Source organism: Garra rufa, chromosome 2, assembly GCF_049309525.1.
Source record: "Garra rufa chromosome 2, GarRuf1.0, whole genome shotgun sequence".
NCBI lineage: Eukaryota > Metazoa > Chordata > Actinopteri > Cypriniformes > Cyprinidae > Garra > Garra rufa.
In genome coordinates this window covers 40,824,828-40,847,808 of record NC_133362.1, presented here as the reverse complement: position 1 = coordinate 40,847,808, position 22,981 = coordinate 40,824,828, and the positions used below count along the sequence as shown (strand labels likewise).

The 22,981-nt window shown below is 41.6% G+C and overlaps 1 protein-coding gene across 2 annotated transcripts; it reads right to left on the bottom strand.

Annotated features, from left to right (window-relative positions):
* Positions 1-17,987: 17,987 nt before the first annotated feature.
* On the bottom strand, positions 17,988-22,981 carry dldh (dihydrolipoamide dehydrogenase). 2 transcript variants are annotated; one of them, XM_073834252.1, is made up of 11 exons: positions 22,489-22,981; positions 22,106-22,402; positions 21,677-21,737; positions 21,331-21,588; positions 20,715-20,775; positions 20,482-20,612; positions 20,204-20,373; positions 19,895-20,111; positions 19,007-19,811; positions 18,809-18,914; positions 17,988-18,712 (listed from the first exon to the last, which is right to left on the bottom strand). In XM_073834252.1, the coding sequence occupies exons 1-11, from the start codon at positions 22,534-22,536 to the stop codon at positions 18,707-18,709; spliced, it is 2,160 nt and encodes a 719-aa protein (XP_073690353.1). In that variant the 5' UTR covers positions 22,537-22,981; the 3' UTR covers positions 17,988-18,706. The 2 variants fall into 2 exon arrangements, with proteins under 2 accessions (XP_073690353.1, XP_073690352.1); XM_073834251.1 differs by lacking the exon at positions 17,988-18,712 and having other exon boundaries at positions 18,800-18,914.

Below are 22,981 nucleotides of genomic sequence, written 5' to 3'. Positions count from 1 at the left end.
TGTGCTGTCAAATGTATTGATAAGCATTTATAGTATACAAAAAATGCTTACTTTATATACATACTACACAAACTATATGGACAATTCTACAGAATTGGTGCAAACTGCTGTCCCACAACCAAAAAAAAAAAAAAAAAAAACATTTAAAAACATTGTATTCAAATCTTAGATCCTTCTATTATCTATTAAATAAATAATATTTAAAATATTTTTGCATTTTTTTCATTGTTGTTTTTTAAAGTATCTTGTTTTATTATTTTAAAAAGTGAAGTTAAAAAAAAGTATATTTTCTTTGTAAATTATGAAACTTTATGTTTAAAAAAATCATGTCACTAATGAAACAGTGTTGCAGTCCATTGGCTAAGACTGATTTTTACACCTCTACATTTATGATCATGAAATATTCATGTGTCACTTTCTTTCATAGCTACATGGTGAGTAGATAGGACCCATCATTTGGAGGTAAATGTGTTCAAACGTCTTTTAAGAATGTCCCTATACCAAGCACCATTTGTCTATAATTAAACACACTCTTTTGGGAGTTATTCTATAATATTTAGTTTTTATATGTGCAACTGTGCTACTGAACTGTGCTAGCTAACTGTGCTAGCTAATCTTTGAGCTAGGTTCAAAAGTATCTAAAATGGTCACCACCGAAACAGTCACAGCCAAAACATTTGGTGAAGTTTTGATAGTGACATCTTTCTTTCTTTTTTTGGGGTGTTTCCCGTAAAATTGTCACTACCTTAACAGTCACGGCCAAAACATGTCATCATTGTTTCAGTTACAAAAAAGGAATACATAATCCTTTATTTGGGGGGAAAAAAAACATTTTTGTACAGTTATGCAAAAATTTTTGTATTTTAGCATGTAATGTTTCAGTATGTGGGTTAAAATTCTGTAATGTGATGTGGTTGCTACCAAAGCATTACTGTCACTACTGAAAATGTGTCACGGCCGAAACATAGGATGTTTTGTCAAAAAAGAAAGTATACTGAATTATCAACTAAGATGTTTTGATAGTTTTTGGTTCAATGTATATTCAAATTAATGAATCTTTAAGTTTGAAATTAGTATGATCAACTTTATTGCGTTTTACAAAGAATAATTAGATCCAAAATACAACAAATCTCAGAAATTACACTTGAAATATTGTTATTTTTTATTGTATGGATTTACTTCTAAATAACTGTTAATAAAATAGCAAAAAAAAAATACAATGTAGATGTAAGCAAAATCTTAATAGGTCAATGTAACCCATTATTATTACTGTGTTTCAATAGTGACAAATTTGGGGAGAGGATAAAATATTCCAAAATTTTCTGAAAATACAATATGAGAATTAACTACGCAATTTACAAAAAGGTGTACCTTGAATATTACTAAGTTTCCAACTCTGACCTTGGACCAATTCTGTAGAATGGCCCATATATGTAATTATTTATTTATAAAGTTGAAATTTAAAATATAATTTAAAGTTTTAAATATACTTCTTTTAAAATTTAAACTTAATAAATTTTAAATGTATTATTAAATAATACACAACAGTCGACATTTTAATCAAGTACAACACACCTTAAAGGTGACAAGAATATTTAAATTATTTAAAATGTAGCTTACAATAAAACTTTTCATTTGATGTTATAGAAAGTGCACTTAAAACCGCACTTAAGTGTGCTAAGAAACAGTCCTGAAAGTGTACTCTCTTCAAGCACACCTAAGTGGCTTTTAGTTTTATCAATATTATCTGCAAGTACAGTTTTTTTAAAATATATCAATAAAATTTGAAGTGAACATTTAATACATTCAATAAATCAGCTTTACTTATCAGTCAATTTTACACTTCATCTCCTGGCCTCCATCCACCTGACTTTATGTAAAACCCATATTTTATGATCCAATCAACATTTTTTCTCATTGAAATATACTGTTTACCTGGGAAATGTCTTTCACAGGTGGCTTAACCAATCAGAATTTAACTTCGACCTTTTCTTCGACTTCTATGGCTTCTGCCTCTTCGGCTTTTTATTTAACTTCTACTTTTTCGACTTCTTCTATGGTTTCTGCCTCTTTGACCTTTTCTTTGAATTTTTTTTCCGACTTCTACTTTTTCGACTTTTTCGACTTTTTCTTCGACTTTCTATGACTTCTAAAGCTGCACTTTAGTGTGTTAAGAAACACAGTCCTGAAAGTGTACTCTCTTTAAGTACACCTTGAAGTGACTTTTAGTTTTATCAATATTATATTATCTGTAAGTTATCTGTTAATTTTTTTTTAATAAACCATTTGAAGTGAACATTTAATACATTCAATAAATCAGCTTTACTTATCAGCAGTCCCTTTTACGCTTTATTTCCTTGCCCCCATTCACTTAAAAAAACAAAAAAAAAAACAACACTAAACCCACATTTTATGATACAATCGACATTTTTTCTCATTGAAATATACTGTTTTGCTTGGAAATGTGTTTAAAATGTGGCTTAACCAATCAGAATTTAGCTGTATTAGAAAATCTGAATCTTACTTACTTTTGTTTTGAAGTTTTGCATGAAGCTGTTATCATTCATTTGTGACCCTGGACCACAAAAGTTTGTTTTTTGAAATTGAGATATATAGATAATCTGAAAGCCGTATGTGTGGTTTGTTAGGACAATATTTTGCCAAGATACAGCTATTTGAAAAACTTAAGTTTTGATATATTTACAGTAAGAACTTTTCAAAATATCTTATTGGAACATGATCTTTATTTAATATCCTAATGACTTTTGGCATAAAAGAAAAATCTATCATTTTGACCCATACAATGTATTTTTGGCTATTGCTACAAATAAACCTATGGTTTTGCAGTCCAGGGTCACATTTGTTATGAATAACCTTTATCTTTGGATTTTTGTCAATCACGTTTCAAAATAATCAAAGTGCATTTTGTTTGTAAAATATTTAATTTGCTTGATGCATTAAAATATGCATTACCACATGATTATTTAAAGGTGCCATAGAATGCATTGAGAGAATATTTAAAATTGTTCTCTGATATCTACATAGAAGGTATATGGCATAGGAAAGAGCAAAAAATCTCCAGAAATGGTTTTACAGGTCCATTTACAACCCTAGGATTTGCCCCTAGAATGAAAGGCTCTGTTTTTGCCTTATTTGGAAGCTTCATGAATATTAATGAGCTCTGCTCTGATTGGCTGTTTCACAGAGCTCAATAGCTCGCACATGGATAAAAATATATATTTAATTAGGAGCTCTAGCCGCTTTTAATATGCGGTTTGTTGAATCTGCCGTTTTGAATCGTGGACAGTTTGGTCTGATTACTGTGATGCATGTGCTCTGTGTAAAGTTACAATGCAGAGACACAAGTACTTACCACACAAGTTGAGCTGCTCGTCAGTGACACTCTGGATCTGTAAATCATTCGCCATCATCAGGCAATTATTTTTCCATCATTCACCATCATCAGCGCAGGCATCTCTCTGTTTATGTGGTAAGTGAAATCCTATGTATTGCAATGTAACAGGCTAGCGCTAGCATTAAGCTAACCGCGTCCCTTCTGTGGCTTGCCTTGTTTAAACGATGTGCTGACGTTACCGATGATTGGGCGATGCAAATGTTGGAGGCGTAACTATTAACCATCTCGGCTGTAACACCGACTGTTTCGTAACAGTCGTGTTATGTTGGAATTTACCTATTTTTCGGTGGTCTTTTGCAAATACTAGATTTATATAAGAAGGAGGAAACGATGGTGTTTGAGACTCATGGTATGTCATGTCCATGTACTGAACTGTTATTATTTAACTATGCCAAGGTAAATTCAGTTTTCCATTCTATGGCACCTTTAATAATGAAATCTTTTTTATTTAATTTATTGAATCCTGTAAAACTGTCACTTTTTAAAGCCGTTTCTTTTTAAGTACATGTGCCCATGAAGCAAAAGCGAATGGCTTTGATACTAGAGGATGAAAGTCCTCCAATCCCAAGATGTCACATTGCTCCGTTTTACTGACACTCTGTGTACCACCAGCGGCTCTTCCACCCACTGACTTCTTTTTGTTTGCTCTCAATTGTCCTGGATAAAACAGTTTTGTTCCCTGAAACTTCCCTTGCAAGACTCTGAATCGCTTCTCTACCAAAGCAAATGAGATCTAAGGGCCCAGGTTGCAAGAGTTGAAAGGGGGCGGCTCGGCATTGTGAGGACTGACAGGTGACCACTACGCCTGAACAAAGGGTGGGTCATCGTTGTGGCCAAATCCCTTTACGGATGCTCGTGTTCCCCTCTCACCGCAATCTGTCAAAATTTAACTTGCCATTGAAGGGATTGGCAGCAGAAAATAGCTTTATAGGGACTACGCCAAGCAGAAGTAAGGTTGCGCACACAGGCCGATTGCGAGGCATGTCGTACACTACTATCACTCATCGCTCCCCAGGACAAAGACGAAAGACGGCAACTATACGACAGAAAGAGAAGCTCTAATCTGTGACGAGATCTGCCCGTGAAGTGGAAACACTTAAACAACCAAGCTCAGCTGAAATTCTTCTCTTGTCATGTAAATGTACTTCACTGTGAAACGTCTTGTGCCGTCATGGTAGCGTCCTGCAGATAAAAGACATAATAACCTGAACTGAACAAAGCTTCTGCGGTTAAACAGCACATGGAAACCTGAAACAATCCAAGAAATAAATGGACAAAGAGTGAAAAAACAGGATCAACTTGACAAGTTTTCATTGAAAAGTCTTCACTAAAAGAAAGTTCTGAATCAGAACATATCTGAGATTTCATATACCGATAGCCTATGTGAAGTGGGATTTTGGACCAATGAGATTCCACTGTGGGCGGAGCTATTTAGCATTTACTGCATCTAAAATTTCAAATTTCAATGTTAAAATTAAAAACTGTTTATTATGAACTGTAAACTGAAACTATGTATGTAATATGCATTGTTCATATATATATATATATATATATATATATATATATATATTGTGACGAGCGTCCCGCTTGGATATCAGCGTCGCCCTGGAAACCAACGATGTCCACGCCCCCACGCTCATCACGCGGGAATCAGTCTCAGCTGCGTCTCATCAGCCGGCGTCCTCATAAGCCGCGTGCCGGCTGACTCAGTTGAGAAACGATCTCCCTACGAGCTCAGATTAATGGTTCTCTCTCTTCTTTCTCAGACAGCAGCTGAACTGATTCCCTCACGTTTCACTGGATCTGCACCGAGCACGAAGATTGAAGAGCACCAACCGTCACGAGTCTCACACAGCCAGCGGCCATCACTTTCACTTTCACTTTTGACTTACGTTTATCAATAAATCCACCCTCCGGGGCTAAATTGTGAGTTTTCTGTCCTGTCTTCCTTCCCACCCGTGACAGTCTGGTGGAGAATGCGGGCAGATTGGTGAAGGTTTTCAGGCAGAAAATTATCAACTCACTTTTCACCCGAACTTTTTTTTCTGTCTCACCATGTCACAGACACCAGCGGAAGGCGAGCGCTCCTCCCCAGAGATGGACCAGCTGCTACAACGGCTCACAGAGGTTAGCATCCGCCAACAACAAATTGTGGAACACCTCGCCACCCGCCAGAGCCAAACGGAGCAGGAAATAGCATCCCTTCAAGTCGCCGCTGCCGCCCAACGCGCTCCGCTACTGGACACGCGCGCTCACGCCGCCCGTCTACTGCCAAAATTAACTCCCCATGATGATGTTGAGGCTTTCCTACAGATGTTCGAAAGTACCGCCGTATCTGAGGACTGGCCACGGGAAGACTGGGCACGGGCACTGGCGCCCCTACTCTCCGGTGAGGCACAGCGCGCCTATTTCTCTCTTTCACCCGCTGCTGCAGAACAGTACGGGGAAGTGAAGAATGAAATCCTGGGTCGTCTGGGTCTCTCTCCTGTTTGCGCCGCACAGCTCTTCCATGAATGGGAGTATAAGCCCCGCCTCCCTGCCCGTGCCCAGATCGTCGAGCTCACCCGTTTGGCACGTCACTGGCTGTTAGAAGGAAACCCCTCGGCTGATCAAGTAGCGGAGCGCGTGGTCGTCGAACGCCTCTTGCGAGCCCTGCCCCGTTCACATCGCCAGGCCGTGAGTATGAGGAACCCCTCCAACGTGCAGGAACTCATTGAGGCCGTGGAGTTGGCGGATGCTACTCAACAGCGGGAGGCCGGGGATCGAGCGCCGCCTTTTCCCCGGAGGGTGGTCCAGGAGCGACGCGCGCCGGAGGGCACACCGCGACCATACAGCAGGCCAGCGGCTCCCTCTCCCCGCGACGAGCCTATGCCGACCGAAGTCCCTGCGGGCCCCACCAAGAGCTGGCTGGCGGGCTGCATCATGCATGCGGACGCACCATCAGGAGCTCCGGAGGTGGAGGTGAAAATCGGCGGTAAGCTCTTCCGCGCCCTTCTGGACTCCGGCAGTGCGGTCAGCCTGGTGCAGTCCCATATCCTCCCTCCCAAGGGTGAGTCGAAGGCGGTGCTACCAATCACATGTGTCCACGGGGAAACGAAACAGGTTCCCGTCAGACGAGTCACTGTTTCTGCCGCCATAGGCACCTGGCCGCTAGAAGTTGGACTGGTCGAAGACCTCCCCGTGCCAGTTCTTCTCGGGAGGGATTGGCCAGGCTTCGACCGCCTGCTCACCGCCGCCTCTCAGCCCGCCAGCCCAAGAGGGAGCCGCCGGAAGCCAAAGACACCTCGCGGGCCACGCCGTCGTCCAGCACTTCTGGCTTCGGATAGCGGGAGAGATGGTGAGTCCCCTTCCCAAAACTCTAACGTGTTTTATGATGTCTTCCAACAGGCTACTGAAGGGGGCTCATTCGCCAGGGACCAACGGGAAGACGATCGGCTCAAACATTGCTGGAACCAGGTCAGGTCCATTGACGGCCGTGACGTCCAGCCAGCTCCTCACCCTCTCCCGCACTTCGTGGTCCAGAACGGCCTGCTGTATTGTGTCGCAGAGCGAAGGGGGGAGGAAAAACGTCTGTTGGTCGTCCCACGTTCGAGGACGGAGACGGTCCTTGAATTGGCACACTCGCATCCCATGGCCGGCCACCTGGGACAGGAGAACACCATTAGAAGGATCCGGGACCGTTTCCACTGGCCGGGCCTCGACGGCGAGGTGAAGCGCTTCTGTCAAGCTTGCCCTACCTGCCAGCGGACCTCCCCGAGGAAGCCTCCCCCCTCACCGCTAATCCCATTACCTGTCATCGACGTGCCCTTCGAGCGCATCGGGATGGACCTGGTGGGTCCGCTGCCGAAGTCTGCCCGGGGCCATGAACACATCCTGGTGGTGGTCGACTATGCCACGCGGTATCCGGAGGCGGTCCCCCTCCGAAAAGCCACGGCCAAGAACATCGCCCAGGAACTCTTCCAGCTCTTCAGCCGCGTCGGCATACCCACCGAGATCCTGACCGATCAAGGTACTCCCTTCATGTCCCGGCTAATGGCAGATCTCTGCAGGCTGCTGCGGGTGAAGCAGTTGAGGACCACAGTTTACCACCCGCAGACCGACGGACTCGTCGAACGCTTCAATCAGACCTTAAAACAGATGCTTCGACGGGTCAGCGCAGAGGACAGAAGGGACTGGGACCTGATGCTACCGTATGTCCTCTTTGGCATCCGTGAGGTCCCCCAGGCCTCAACTGGCTTCACCCCATTCGAACTCCTCTTCGGCCGGCAACCCCGTGGCCTCCTGGATGTGGCGAAGGAGGCCTGGGAGCAGCAGCCTGCCCGTCACCGCTCTGTGATTGAACACGTCCAGCAGATGCGAGAGAAGATCGACCGGGTGATGCCATTAGTTCGGGAACACCTGGTGAAAGCCCAGCAGAGCCAACAGCGTCAGTACGACCGGACCACCCAACCACGGGAATTCCAGCCCGGAGACCGAGTGATGGTCCTGGTCCCTACCGCGGCCTGCAAATTCCTCGCTACCTGGCAAGGCCCCTATACCGTCATAGAGCGAGTTGGACCTGTCAACTACCGGCTCCGACAGCCGGGGAGGAGACGTACTGACCAGGTCTACCATATTAACCTCCTCAAGAAATGGGTCGGGACCAGGGACCAGCTCGCCGCCCTCTGCCTCTCCGAACCCGTGGTTGTGGACATGGACCCCCACCTCTCGGCTACCCAGAAGGGAGACCTCCAACACCTGATCGGTCAGTTCTCTGATGTGTTCTCCCCTCTCCCCGGGCGGACCAACGTCCTCCACCATGACATCCGTACGCCACCGGGTGTCGTCGTTCGGCAGCGACCCTATCGGGTCCCAGAGGCTCGTCGGCAGGCTATTGAGGACGAAGTCCAACAAATGCTGAAGTTAGGGGTGATCGAACCATCACGCAGCCCATGGTCCAGCCCCATCGTTATGGTCCCCAAGCCAGACGGCACCCTCCGGTTCTGTAACGACTTCAGACGACTCAACGAGGTATCAGAGTTTGACGGCTACCCCATGCCTCGGGTGGATGAACTGCTAGACCGATTGGGACGGGCCCGGTATATCTCCACCCTGGACCTCACTAAAGGTTACTGGCAAGTACCTCTCTCTGAAGATGCCAAACCCAAAACCGCCTTCTCCACCCCTAGCGGCCATTGGCAATACCGGACCCTCCCCTTCGGTCTTCATGGGGCTCCAGCGACCTTTCAACGGATGATGGACGTCATTCTCCGGCCGCACCAGCAGTACGCGGCCGCGTACTTGGACGACGTCGTCATCCACTCCGAGGCATGGGACGACCACCTTGACCGTCTCCGGAGGGTGCTGACGGAGCTACGAAGGGCTGGGCTGACCGCCAACCCCCGCAAGTGCCATCTAGCTCTACGGGAGGCGAAGTACCTGGGATACCAAGTAGGACGAGGCATCATCAGACCGCAAGAAAAAAAGGTAGAAGCCATAAGGACCGCGCCAAGACCTATCTCCAAGACCCAGGTACGAGCCTTCTTGGGGTTGGCGGGGTATTATCGCTGCTTCATCCCTAACTTCTCCTCTTTAGCCGCCCCTCTGACAGACCTGACCAGGAAGGGGCAGCCGGAGAAGGTTCAGTGGTCTCCAACGGCGGACGAGGCCTTCCAGCGGATAAAGGACGCCCTAACCTCGGAGCCCGTCCTGCGCGCCCCGGACTTTCGCTGCCCCTTCCTGCTACAGACGGATGCCTCGGACACCGGCCTCGGAGCGGTCCTCTCCCAGGTCCAGGAAGGAGAAGAGCATCCAGTCCTTTACATCAGCCGAAAGCTGACCCCGGCCGAGAGGAACTACGCCACAGTGGAAAAAGAGGCCCTAGCCATCAAGTGGGCAGTCCTGGAGCTGCGGTACTACCTCCTCGGCCGGAGGTTCACCCTGGTAACCGACCACGCCCCTCTTCAGTGGATGGCCAAAGCAAAAAACACCAACGCCAGGGTGACCCGATGGTTCCTAGCGCTCCAGGACTTCCACTTCGACGTCAAACATCGTGCTGGGGCCGCCAACTCCAACGCCGATGGACTCTCTCGGATCTGGGCAGCTTTCGCAGGTCTGTCAGGGGTCACTCCCCACCCACCCCCTGTCTCTCCCCTATTTTCTCATCTCATCCACAGGACCAGGACGACGCTTAGGGGGGGGGAGTGTGACGAGCGTCCCGCTTGGATATCAGCGTCGCCCTGGAAACCAACGATGTCCACGCCCCCACGCTCATCACGCGGGAATCAGTCTCAGCTGCGTCTCATCAGCCGGCGTCCTCATAAGCCGCGTGCCGGCTGACTCAGTTGAGAAACGATCTCCCTACGAGCTCAGATTAATGGTTCTCTCTCTTCTTTCTCAGACAGCAGCTGAACTGATTCCCTCACGTTTCACTGGATCTGCACCGAGCACGAAGATTGAAGAGCACCAACCGTCACGAGTCTCACACAGCCAGCGGCCATCACTTTCACTTTCACTTTTGACTTACGTTTATCAATAAATCCACCCTCCGGGGCTAAATTGTGAGTTTTCTGTCCTGTCTTCCTTCCCACCCGTGACAATATATATATATATATATATATATATATATATGACAGATTTCTAAAAGTACACCAACCTAGGCAACAGCAGCATTTGTATAACAATGGAGCCTTTTTGCAGACTGTGATGACACATATCCAAAATTGTAAATCTAGCAAAGTGGTTCAGAAAACTAGTTGAAGGTATAGTTCAACCAAAAATGACAATGTGTTGAAAATGTACTCAATTTTAGGCCATCCAAGATGTAAATGAATTTGTGTCTTCGTCAGAACAGATTTGTAGAAATTTAGCGTGGATTATACTCGCCTATGGATCCTATGCAGTGAATGGGTGCCGTCAGAATGAGTCCAAACAGCTGATAAAAACATCACAATAATCCACAAGTAATCCACACCACTCCAGTCGATCAATAAGCATCTTGTGAAGAGAAAAGCTGCATGTTTGTAAGAAGCAAATCCATCATTAAGACATTTTAACTTAAACATCACTATAGAAGTTTACCCAACTATGATGACTTCTGTTTCTCAGCTGATGTGAGAAAATGTGAAAAGGGTGTATAATATAGCTTTCTCCAGTGAAAAAGGTGATTAGTCTGAATCAGGTGAGAAATATGCACTGATCAGGCAAGTTTACAAGTGAAAACAACTTTAAACAAATACAAATAAAGGTTCTTTATTGCCATTGATTGTTTCAGGAAGAACCTTGAACATCTGTGTAACCTTTTAAATGCAGAAAAGGTTCTTTATAGTGGAAAAAGGTTCCTTTAAGAACTGTTCACTGAAAGGTTCTTTGGGGAACCAAAAATGGTTCTACTTTGGCATTACAGGAAAAACACCCCTTTGGAGCATTTATATGTGTATGTGGATGGATTTTGATGTGAAAGGACAACATGAGATAGACGTTTTCACTAGAGGAAGTGTTTCTAATGCAGCAAGAATGAAAATTGTACATCTTTCTTTGACATCTCTGCCTCTGACTGTAATCAGTGTCTCAGTAATTTTTTTCCATAGTTTTTTCCAGTGCAAAAGTTGATAGTCTGAATCAGGCAAGTTTACAAGTGAAAGTCTTTAAACAAATAAAATAAAAGTTCTTTATTGACATCTATGGTTCTGTGAAGAACCTTGAACATCCATGGAACCTTTCAAATGCAGAGAAGCTCCTTTAGAGTGAAAAAAGTTATTTAGACTTTTAAAATGTTCTTCAAAATGGTTCTTTTAAGAACTGTTTACTGAAAGGCATCACTGCAAAAACACCCCTTTGGAGCCTTTATTTTTAAGAGTGATTGTGGATGGATTTTGATGTGAGAGGACAACAGGAGATGGACTTTTTCACTATAGGAAGTGTTATTATGGATTGTACATCTTGGATGGTCAGTACATTTTCCAAAAATGTTCATTTTTAGGTGAATTATTCCTTTAATACTACTGCATTTGTGTTTCTAATGCAATAAGAATAACAGAAAATTTGAAATTTTTTCTTTCACACTTCTGCTTCTGACTGCAATCAATCTCTCAATATTTCTTTCATTTTTTTGGAAAGTCGTAGAAATGCTATCATGGATTTTGTCTTTTACCATTAGATCATATAGGAATGCAAAAAATATATTTGTTGTAGCTTCTGTTCACCAATATAGAAGTTTACACAACTATAATGACTTCTGCTTGTGAGCTGCTGTGAGAAAACGTGAAAAGGGAGCATATTATAGCTTTCTCCAAAACAAATCTCTAAACTTTCTCCAAAACTTTCTCTCTAAACAAATAAAAATAAACGTTGTTTATTGGCATTGATGGTTCCATGAAAAACCTTGAACATCCATGGAACCTTTCAAATGCAGAAAGGGTTCTTTATAGTGGAAAAAGGTTCTTTAGATTTTTCAAATGTTCTTAAAAATGGTTATTTTAAGAACTGTTCACTGAATGGTTCTTCGATGGCATCAATGGTAAAACACCCATTTGGAGCCTTTATTTTTAAGAGTGATTGTGGATGGATTTTCATTTGAAAGGACAACAGGAGATGGACTTTTTCAATGGAGGAAGTGTTATTATGAATTGTACATCTTGGATAGCCTGAGGATGAGTACATTTTCAGAAATGTTTGTTTTGAATTGAACTATTCCTTTTATACATGAGTGTTTCTAATGGAACTGGAACTACAGCAAATTTACATAATTCTTTGACATCTCTTCTTCTGACTGTAATCAATCTCTCAATATTTCTTTCATGTTTTGCAAAGTCATAGAAATGCTATCATGGATTTTGTCTTATACCAATATAGAAGTTTACCCAACTATGATGACTTCTTCCCGCAGGCTATACGGACTCTCAATCACAACACCACATAGAACTTAACACTCTGATCTGCTCCTCACAAAATATCTCACTACCCACCACATTGCTCATATGGCACACTTGCACATTTTGCACACTGCAGAACTGTGAACTTTGAACTGCAACATGCACATTACACTCATTCACACATATATGGCACTTCTTGCACATTCTGCACATTACAGAACTGTGAACTGTGACTATTGTGAACTATTGCTTTAATACTGCTGCATAAGTGTTTCTAGTACAAAGGGAATGACGGCAAATTTGACATCTTTCTTTGACATCTCTGCTTCTGACTGTAATCAGTCTCTCAATATTTCTTCACATTTTTTTGGAAAGTCATAGAAATGCTATCATGGATTTTGTCTTTTGCCATAGGATCATATAAGGATGCAAAAAATATATTTGTTGTAGTTTCCATTCACCACTATATGCTTCAGAGCTGATGAGAAAACTTGAAAAGAGTGCATAATATTACTTTCTCCAGTGAAAAGGTTGATTAGTCTGAATCAGGTAAGAAATATACACAGATCAGGCAAGTGCAAACAGCTTTAAACAAATAAAAATAAAGGTTCTTTATTACCATTGATGGTTCCAGGAAGAACCTTGAACATCCATGGAACCTTTTAATGCAGAAAAGGTTCTCTATAGTGGAAAAGGGTAGATTTTTAAAATGTTCTTTAAAATGGTTCTTTTAAGATCTGTTCACTGAAAGGTTCTTTGGAACCAAAGTTTTTTTTTCTTTGGAACCAAAAGTGGTTCTTCTATGGTATCACTACAAAAACACCCCTTTGGAGCCTTTATTTTTAAGAGTGTATGCGGATAGATTTTGATGTGAGAGGACAACAGGAGATGGACTTTTTCACTGGGGGAAGTGTTATTATGGATTGTACATCTTGGATGGCCTAAGGGTGAGTACATTTATAAAAAAAAAATCTTATTTTGAAGTGAACTGTTCTTTTACAATTGCTTTGTGAATGTTTCTAATGCAATAGGAATGACGGCAAATTTGACATCTATGCTTCTGACTGTAATTTGTTTCTCAGTATTTCTTAAATTTTTGGAAAGTCGTAGAAATGCTATCATGGATTTTGTCTTTTGCCATTGGATCATATAGGAATGCAAAAAATATATTTGTTGTATCTTCTGTTCACCAATGTAGAAGTTTACCCAACTATAATGACTTCTGCTTTTGAGCTGTGCTGAAAAAAATGTGTAAAAGGGAGCATATTATAGCTTTCTCCAGTACAAAAAGTTGATAGTCGGAATCAGGCAAGTTTCCAAGTGAAAAGAACTCTAAACAAATAAAAATAAAGGTTCTTTATTGGCATTGATGGTTCCATGAAGAACCCCCGAACATCCATGGAACCTTTCAAATGCAGAAAGGGTTCTTTATAGTGGAAAAAGATCTTCAGATTTTTAAATGTTCTTCAAAATGGTTCTTTTAAGAACTGACTGTTCACCAAAATATTCTTTGGGGAACCAAAAGTGGTCCTTCTATGGCATCACTGCAAAAACTTCCCTTTGGAGCCTTTATTTTTAAGAGTGAATGTGGATGGATTTTGATGTGAGAGGACAACAGGAGATGGACTTTTTCAATGGAGGAAGTGTTATTATGGGTTGTACATCTTGGATGGTCAGTACATTTTCAAAAAATATTTTTAGGTGAATTATTCCTTTAATACTAGTGCGTTTGTGTTTCTAATGCAATGGGAAGAACTTCATATTTGACATCTTTCTTTGACATCTCTATTCTGACTGCAATCAATCTCTCAATATTTCTTTCATTTTTTGAAAAGTCATAGAAATGTTATCATGGATTTTGTATTTTGCCATTGGATCATATGCAAAAAAATATATATTTGCTGTAGCTTCTGTTCACCAATATAGAAGTTTACCCAACTATAATGACTTCTGTTTGTGAGCTGCTGTGAGAAAATGTGAAAAGGGAGCATAATATAGCTTTCTCCAGTAAAAAAAAAGTTGATAGTCTAAATCAGGCAAGTTTACAAGTGAAAACAGCTCTAAACAAATAAATATTGGTAATAAATTGGTAATTTATTGGCATCAATGGTTCCATGGAGAGCCTTGAACATCCATGGAACCTTTCAAATGCAGAAAAGGTTCTTTATAGTGGAAAAAGCATCTTTAGATTTTTTTAAATGTTCACTGCACTGAAAGATTCTTTGGGGAACCAAAAGTGGTCCTTCTATGGCATCACTGCAAAAACATTTCCTTTTGGAGCCTTTATTTTTAAGAGTGAATGTGGATGGATTTTGATGTGAGAGGACAACAGGTTTCAATGGAGGAAGTGTTATTATGGGTTGTACATCTTGGATAGTCAGTACATTTTCAAAAAATATTTTTAGGTGAATTATTCCTTTAATACTAGTGCGTTTGTGTTTCTAATGCAATGGGAAGAACTTCATATTTGACATCTTTCTTTGACATCTCTATTCTGACTGCAATCAATCTCTCAATATTTCTTTCATTTTTTGAAAAGTCATAGAAATGCTATCATGGATTTTGTCTTTTGCCATTGGATCATATAGGAATACAAAAAAATATATTTGTTGTAGCTTCTGTTCACCAATATAGAAGTTTACCCAACTATATTGACTTCTGTTCGTGAGCTGCTGTGAGAAAATGTGAAAAGGGAGCATAATATAGCTTTCTCCAGTAAAAAAAAAAAAAAAAAAAGAGGTACGTTTAAAAGTGAAAAGAACTCTAAACAAATAAAAATTTCCATGAAGAACCTTGAACATCCATGAAACCTTTCAAATGCAGAAAGGGTTCTTTATAGTGGAAAAAGCTTCTTTAGATTTTTGTAAAATATTCTTCAAAATGGTTCTTTTAAGATAAGTTCACTGAAAGGTTGTTTGGGGAACCAAAAAAGGTTCTTCTATGGCATCACAGCAGAAACACCTCTTTGGAGCCTTTATTTTTAAGAGTGAATGTGCATGGATTTTGATGCGAGAGGACAACAGGAGATGGACTTTTTCACTATAGGAAGTGTTATTGTGGATTGGATGGTCAGAACATTTTCAATGATTTTCATTTTTAGGTGAATTAACACTGCTGCGTGAATGTTTCTAATGCAAATTTGACATCTTTCTTTGACATCTCTGCTTCTGACAGTAATCAATCTTTCAATATTTGGAAAGTCATAGAAATGCTATCATGGATTCTGTCTTCTGCCATTGAATGATATAAGAATGCAAAAAAATATATATTTGTTGTGGTTTCAATTCACCATCTATGATGACTTCTGCTTCTGAAGACCTATGAGAAAATGTGAAAAAAGCTCTATTGCACTGCATCTTTTGGTCTTCATTGATTAGGACAAACCAAACTAACGAGGAACAAAAAATGTAATAGTACCACAATGATAAACAGAAAGCTGGCTATAGTTTCAGGCTAGAGCTTTTACTGCATTTTAATGTAAAAATCTGCAACATGTAATCATATTTAAATCTTTCCATCCTGAGTCTAATAAAACGATTATAAATATTCTGATTGTTGCTGTGCATTTTTGTTTTTAAATACGATTGTAGCATAAGTATTTTGCTAATGAATAACACACCAAACACACTGTTGAAAGCACACGACTGAAAAAGATCTGATAGAAGATATTTGCCGCAGGCGACTGAGCAGTGCGTCAAGCCTACACTGAATGAAGAAACAAAAGAACTGCTTTAGGCCTGTCTCCTGATATTTTCCAACTCAGCGAAATCCTATTGTGCGAGTGAAAAAAGTTAAGTTAAAAGCTTAGCGTGGTATGTGAAAGCAACTGTCCAACAGTTGGGTAATACCAGTGAATAATTTTCACTGTATCCTCTCTGAACCCACAACCAAAGACTCCACACGTTCTACAGAGCTCAAGTCACTTCAAACTATTACAGTTATTGATCAAAAGTAAATATATGACAGTAATTAATCATTATTGAACTTTATATACTCTCCTTTACCTGCTACGGTTGAGGTCAAAAGTTTACACCCCCTGTCAGAATCTGCAAAATGTTAATTATTTTATCAAAATAAGGCGAATCATACAAATGAATGTTATTTTTTTATTTAGTACTGACCTGAATAAGATATTTCACATAAAAGATGTTAACATATAGTCCACAAGAGAAAATAATAGCTGAAAATAGTTTACATTCCTTTGATTCTTAATACTGTGGTTGCTACACGAATGATCCACAGCTGTGTTTTTTTGTTTAGTGATAGTTGTTCATGAGTCCCTTGTTTGTCCTGAACAGTTAAACTGCCTGCTGTGCTTCAGAAAAATCCTTCAGGTCCCACAAATTCTTTGTTTTTTCAATAATTTTGTGTATTTGAACCCTTTCCGACACTGACTGTATGATTTTGAGATCCATTTTTTCAAACTGAGGACAACTGAGGGACTCATATGCAACTATTACAGAAGGTTCAAACACTCACTGATGCTTCAGAAGGAAAAACAATGCGCTAGAGCCGGGGGTGAAAACTTTTTGAATATTAAGATCAGGATAATTTTAACTTATTTTGTCTTCTGGGGAACATGTAAGTATCTTCTGTAGCTTTTGAAGGTCAGTACAAAATGAAAAAACATGATATTTAGGTAAAATAAGAAAAATATACACATCTCCATTCTGTTCAAAAGTTTTTAATGCATCAATTTTCCATCTGGAGCATCAGTGAGTGTTTGAACCTTCTGTAATAGTTACATATGAGTCCCTCAGTTGTCCTCAGTGTCAAAAGATGGATCTCAAAATCATACAGTCATTGTTGGGAAAAGGTTCAAATACACAAAAATGCTGGAAAACCAAAGAATTTGTGGGATCTGAAGGATTTTTCTGAAGAACAGCAGGCAGTTTAACTGTTCAGGACAAACAAGGACTCGTGAACAACTATTACTAAACAAACAAACAAAAAAAAACAAAACAGCTGTGGATCATTCCGGTAACAACACAGTATTAAGACCTCAACTATATTGTTTTCTCTTGTGGACTATATGTAAACATCTTTTATGTGAAATATCAGTACTAAATAAAAAATAACATGCATTTTATATGATCCCTTTTATTTTAGTAAAATAATAAACATTTTGCAGATTCTGAAGGGGGATGTAAACTTTTGACCTCAACTGTATATATCTAACCTTCCACAAACACATATAATTTTGTTGGAATTAATGAATACGATCTTTGAAATAGAAATAATAGCAATGTTTAAGAGTTATTCTGTACAAAAATGGGTGAAGAAATGTCATATCACCAGTAAAATGACTTCATAGCACTATTCAGTTGTCTGCTTGAATAAAGCGAGCCTAATGGCACCCTTAAAATATCTAGTTTGGCTCGCAGACTGTTTTGAATTGTAAAAATGGAAGTACTGCATATTTAATTCAAATTAGCAGTGTTCCTGTTCACCATTTGCTATATAAGTCACATAATGAGCATGGCTACAGCTTTGACATAAAACATTCCACCAAACAGAAACTTCAACCAAACCATTTGCAAAAAGTGGTTTTGATGTTTTTGTCAAAGAGCTCTTACATCCCCAAAATATCCTGCCATCAAGATCGAGGCTGTAATTTGTGATTACCGGGTGTGTCTTTGTCTCACTTAGTGAGGTAGAAAGGAAAAACATCATAATTTTGTCACATAAATCTGGAGATTAATGACTCCGAACAGTTCAACTCTTGATATTTCATACAGGATTTATTTGGAAAAATATTAAGGTGATTTTTTTTTTCATGGGCAACAGTCATAAAAACAATTCCTGTAAATTTTGACAGCATGTTTAAATACATTTACATATCAGAAAACAGTCACATCGACCCGAAGTGCCTTATTTACAATAGACAAATTTGCAAAATGAAAAAGATTTTAAATTACATCAAACTTCACACACATGACAAAAGAAACCACAAACACATCGATCACAAATAACACTTAAATAAAAGAAATACAAGCTTTCAAAAAACAAATCAGTCACAAACATATTTGATGGCAGTGTTTTTCCTCTTCCGATCCACGTAATGATCAGAGAACTTCCAGATACACACTGCGGTCAGTGCATATGCATACACAGTATCCGATTCAATTGTGTGTTAAATACATTAAAAATACAACCCATCATAGTGCAATGAGGTAAAACCGTCCCTACAGGAAGTGCAGCGAGTCCGTTTGGCACGTTCCTGGGAAACAAACTTTGAGAGTCCGAGCCAGTATGGCCCAACGTCCTTTCCTGCAGTCACTGTGTTTACTTCAGTTGAGAACCAGCTCATTCTGAATATCACCTTCAACATAAGTTTCACAGCAGCAGTCACATGAAGGAAACCTTCCCTCTGGTTTGAGCAGCATTACTGGAGTAAAACCTCCTGTAGAACAAGACGAGCTACAGCTCCGTTGTGGTGTTACACCTGGAACAAGAAGAAAAAGGGCATACATTTAGCATTCTGAAATTTATATTTGCAAGCAACTGCAATTAAAAGTAACTGATTGAATTCTCAGCTTACCTCGGTTGCGATAATACATTCATCCTTCTCCTCTGATAAAACAAAGACTGACTGGTACTTTGTGTCTTTGCACAAAGATTCTGTACGTTTCCTCTCTGAAGAATCACTGAAAATGAAAAGAAGCACTTTTAGTACTGCGTAACAACACCCAAACCTCATATTTATCCCTCATAATCACCGAAATCCACAAACATTTACCTTTTTAAATGCTTTCTGTGTTTCTCCTCTGAATCTGAATCGAGAGCCTCGCATTTTGTCGCTTCGCCTTTCTCAGAGTCCTCTTTTCCCAAGTCCTCCTGCTTTAGCTCATGAACAAGATTATAATCCACTAGTGAGTAACGCGATTTGAATCCGTTTTTCTCCCCGCCTGCCGCGTCGCTCTGAAAGTCCACTTTCTTGTTGATGTTCTTCACCTGCGTGGATCCGATGATGCTTACGGACAAGTCCGTGTCTCGGCTGCAGTTGTTGGTCAGGTTGTTCATGGTCTCGATTTCACTATGGCTATCGATCTGCTCTCTCCTCTGCTGCAGTTTCAGACGGATGTAGACGACCAAGATGGCGCTGCCGATCAAGACTAAAAGCACTAATATAATCCCAGCGCAAACCGCCGTCCAAGGAAAGGCGTCCTCATCCTCGTCATAAGAGTATATTTTGTCGGCTCCCTCAACGGCTTGTCCTTGTGGGTTCTCAGGGAGCAAGAACTGACAGTTGCGTCCTCCATAACCCGGGATGCAAGCGCACACATAGCGTCCGTCTCTCTCGTGACAAGTTGCACCGTTGTGGCACGGATTGTGGACGCACTTGTTGACCGCAGAGGTGCAGTTCTTCCCGGTGTATCCAGGTGGACAGGTACAGGTGTAGTCGCTGAGTCCATCTTGGCACGTGCCGCCGTTCTGGCAGGGGTAGTTGGCACACTCGTCGATGTTGTCTTCACAGTGTGTTCCAGTGAAACCCTCAGGACACTGACATAGATAGGAGTCCACAAGATCTAGACATTGAGCACCTGAAGAAGAAGACAGATGTTAGACAACTCCTCCTGATTCACAGTTTTCATTTGAGGGGTTAGAATAGAAGCATTTAATGTACCATTTGAGCAAGGGTTGGAGCTGCAGTGATCAATCTTCTTTTCACAGTTGAAGCCAGCATAGCCCATCGGGCATTGACAGAAGTATCCTCCTTCAGGGTTGTCTGCACAGCGTCCACCATTGAAGCAGGGACCGTCAGCGCAAGTCATGGCACTCAGCTCGCAATTCCTTCCATAGAAACCAGGAGGACACGTGCAGCTGTAGGTGTTTTCAAGATCCTGTGAAATCCAAGAATTGAAAAAAAAGTTAGGACACCAGACAAAACTCATAAACAGAGAATAAAACAGTTCATATATCCACTGAAACTCACAGTGCAACTGCCTCCATTTCTGCACGGGCTGCCAGAGCATTCGTTGACCTCAATCTCACAGCTGTCCCCAGTGAAGCCAGGTCTGCATGAGCAGGTGTAGCTTCCCTGTCCAGTGTTGGTGCAAGTGGCCCCATTCTGGCAGGGCTTGTGATGTGTGCAGTAATTGAGATCTGCAACACAAAATACAACATGTAGGTTAGTCTCCTGCTGCGTCTAGTGTCAATGGACAACTCTAAACTTTACTTGATCTATTACTTTTTACAATGTCAAAGGCTTACCTTGGTTACAGAAGAGGCCTCCCCAACCTTCTTGGCAGTTGCATTGCCATGGCTGTTGGCAGGTGCCATGCAAGCAGCCCGGATAGCGGATGCAGTCGTCACAATACTTTCCACTGAATCCCACTCTGCATCTATAAACATCAGAGGAACTGTTAGTATGTTGTTGACTTTCATTGCAATTAAAGTTGAAAAGTGTTGAACATAGAGGAACTGAAAATCTTCATTTAACTTACTTGCATTCACCAGGCTTGTCGCAAAATCCATGATCTTCGTCACATCCCGGAAGACAGATTGCTAAAAAAGAAATATGTTTTTATTAACACCAGTTCCTTTCGAAAACCATTATTATTCTAGTACAGTCACAGCCTGGTTTTACCAAAAGAAAAGTTCTTCTCTACCATTGGAAGGACACTATGGTTAACACAGTTGCACTCATACAAAAGCTCCCCAAACAAAAGCTCCTTTTTCCCCTAACTGTGGGTCAGAAGTCCCCTTTTTCACTCTGTTCATCCAACCCCCTCCCCATAACGTCCCAGGGTCGGCGCAGATAAGGGTGGACAGCTGGTGTACATGGTGCCAGTGCAGGACAGCTGCTCTATTGTCTACCTTCACTCTGCAGCTGCCCCCTTCCAACAATACCTCTATGCTCTGAGCCAATCAGCGCCGAGCGCTCTGCCAAGTAACCAATCAGGCGTTACATTTAATCTATGGCACGCGTGCCATTATTTGGCCAACGTCCCTCATTTGAATCACACAAACGCCTGTTGCAACCATAGCGACGAAGTTTGTTGTTGTTGTTTTTCTCACGAAAACATGCGCATTAACTTTCAAACACAAGTTTATACTTACGTTCAGTGCAGTACTGTCCTTTCCATCCGGAGTTGCAGATAATTTCTCCGCGCTCTCCGCAGGTGAAGTGCCCGAAAGTGTCGTCTCGGGGACGGCAGAAGACAGAGCAGCCCTCGCCGTAGTAATGCTCGTCGCAAACGAATCTGTAGGAGTACTTCAGCTCAGTCCTCCCACCAACCTGTAGATCCTGGGACCATTCCTCGCCCACCGTTAGGTGCCTCTGGGTGGTCATGCGACTGATGAGGCGCTCTGGGTTTTCTGTGGAGGTTTTAATTTCAGCGTTATCTCTTTGCTGCGCAATGATGTCTTAAAACTTTTTTGCATTGCAAATGCATTTTCTCCTTACCTGTGGACAGATCATCATTGGAATCGGTGTGCAACGCTTCGATAATGAGCGAAAAGGTTCCCTGAAACAAAAAAGAACGTGTTAGTATAAATTAAAATCGACCAGAAGCGCATTCCTTCACACCTCCCCGCTGTTTTACATATAACGGAAGATGTGAATGACTTGAGGTGTGATCGCACTAGGGATTCAAGCCTCATTTCTCCGATTTCACACTTACTTATTGCAGTAAAATGAAAGGTTTCGGAATTTCACACTGAGCTGACAATTATATTCCAACCCAGGGGATGTGACTTTTCCCACCCCACCAACATGGCTAAAACTTCTAAATACTCACATCCTGAATCCTTGTGACTCATTATTGTGGGTTTTTAAATGCTATAAACCACATCAAAACGCACAAATTTATCTCAATATAAAAGAGCTACTCACCGGCCATGTGAATCCGAATGAGAACTGAATGGGGTTGGTAAACGAGCTGTCAGGAAAGCTCTCGGGAACTTGGAAGGAGTTTGATCCGAGCACCGGGGTAACTGCGCCACCGTAGGTGCATGGAGGATCTGGAGATACATTGGCTTGGTAATGTTTCAGGCAAATCCTAAAAAAGGTTTTGCATTCGCACTGCTGAGCATCTGACGCGGATCCCTTGCAGCAGTTAGCGTTGCCTGTCACCCCTTTCTTGTTTAGAAACTCCTGCAACTTCAACTCGAAAACCCCAGAACAAAACCCCTGGAAAGAAATCGAAATTGGATTAATTACTACAAGTTGCCAGCATACGGCAGACATCTACTGTGAAATCGCTCAATTTTAATTACCTGGCTTATCATGACGCAAAGCAAAGCAGCTATCATAAAACGTCCCATGGTGGAGAGGATCTGAACTATACGTTGTTAAGCTAAGCTTCCACGGGCCAGGCAATTGTATGAGACCGTGTCTCAATAAATCATTGAGACTCGAAGTTCTCCACTCAGTGGGAGGCAGCTCTGGTTGATGCTCTGTTGTTTTCACTTGATCTGCTCATGCAAGCCCATCAAAGTGGAAAAAAATCAAGCAATTAAATCCCAAATACGAATATAAAGAGGAAACCCCGATGCGCAGGAACAGGAAATTCCCTCAGAAGACGATTACTCCAAGTTGTCAAAAGTTTGCAGTCCACTTGCGGATAGTTTAGGAAGCCGAAAAAAATGCAGAAAACCCAAGCGCAGGGTTATCTACGCGTATATTCTCCGTTTGTACAATTGGCGTGGAGATGATCCAAACTACTGATCCAAACTTTCCTCCCGTGCTCTTGCTTCCATGTGAGAGACT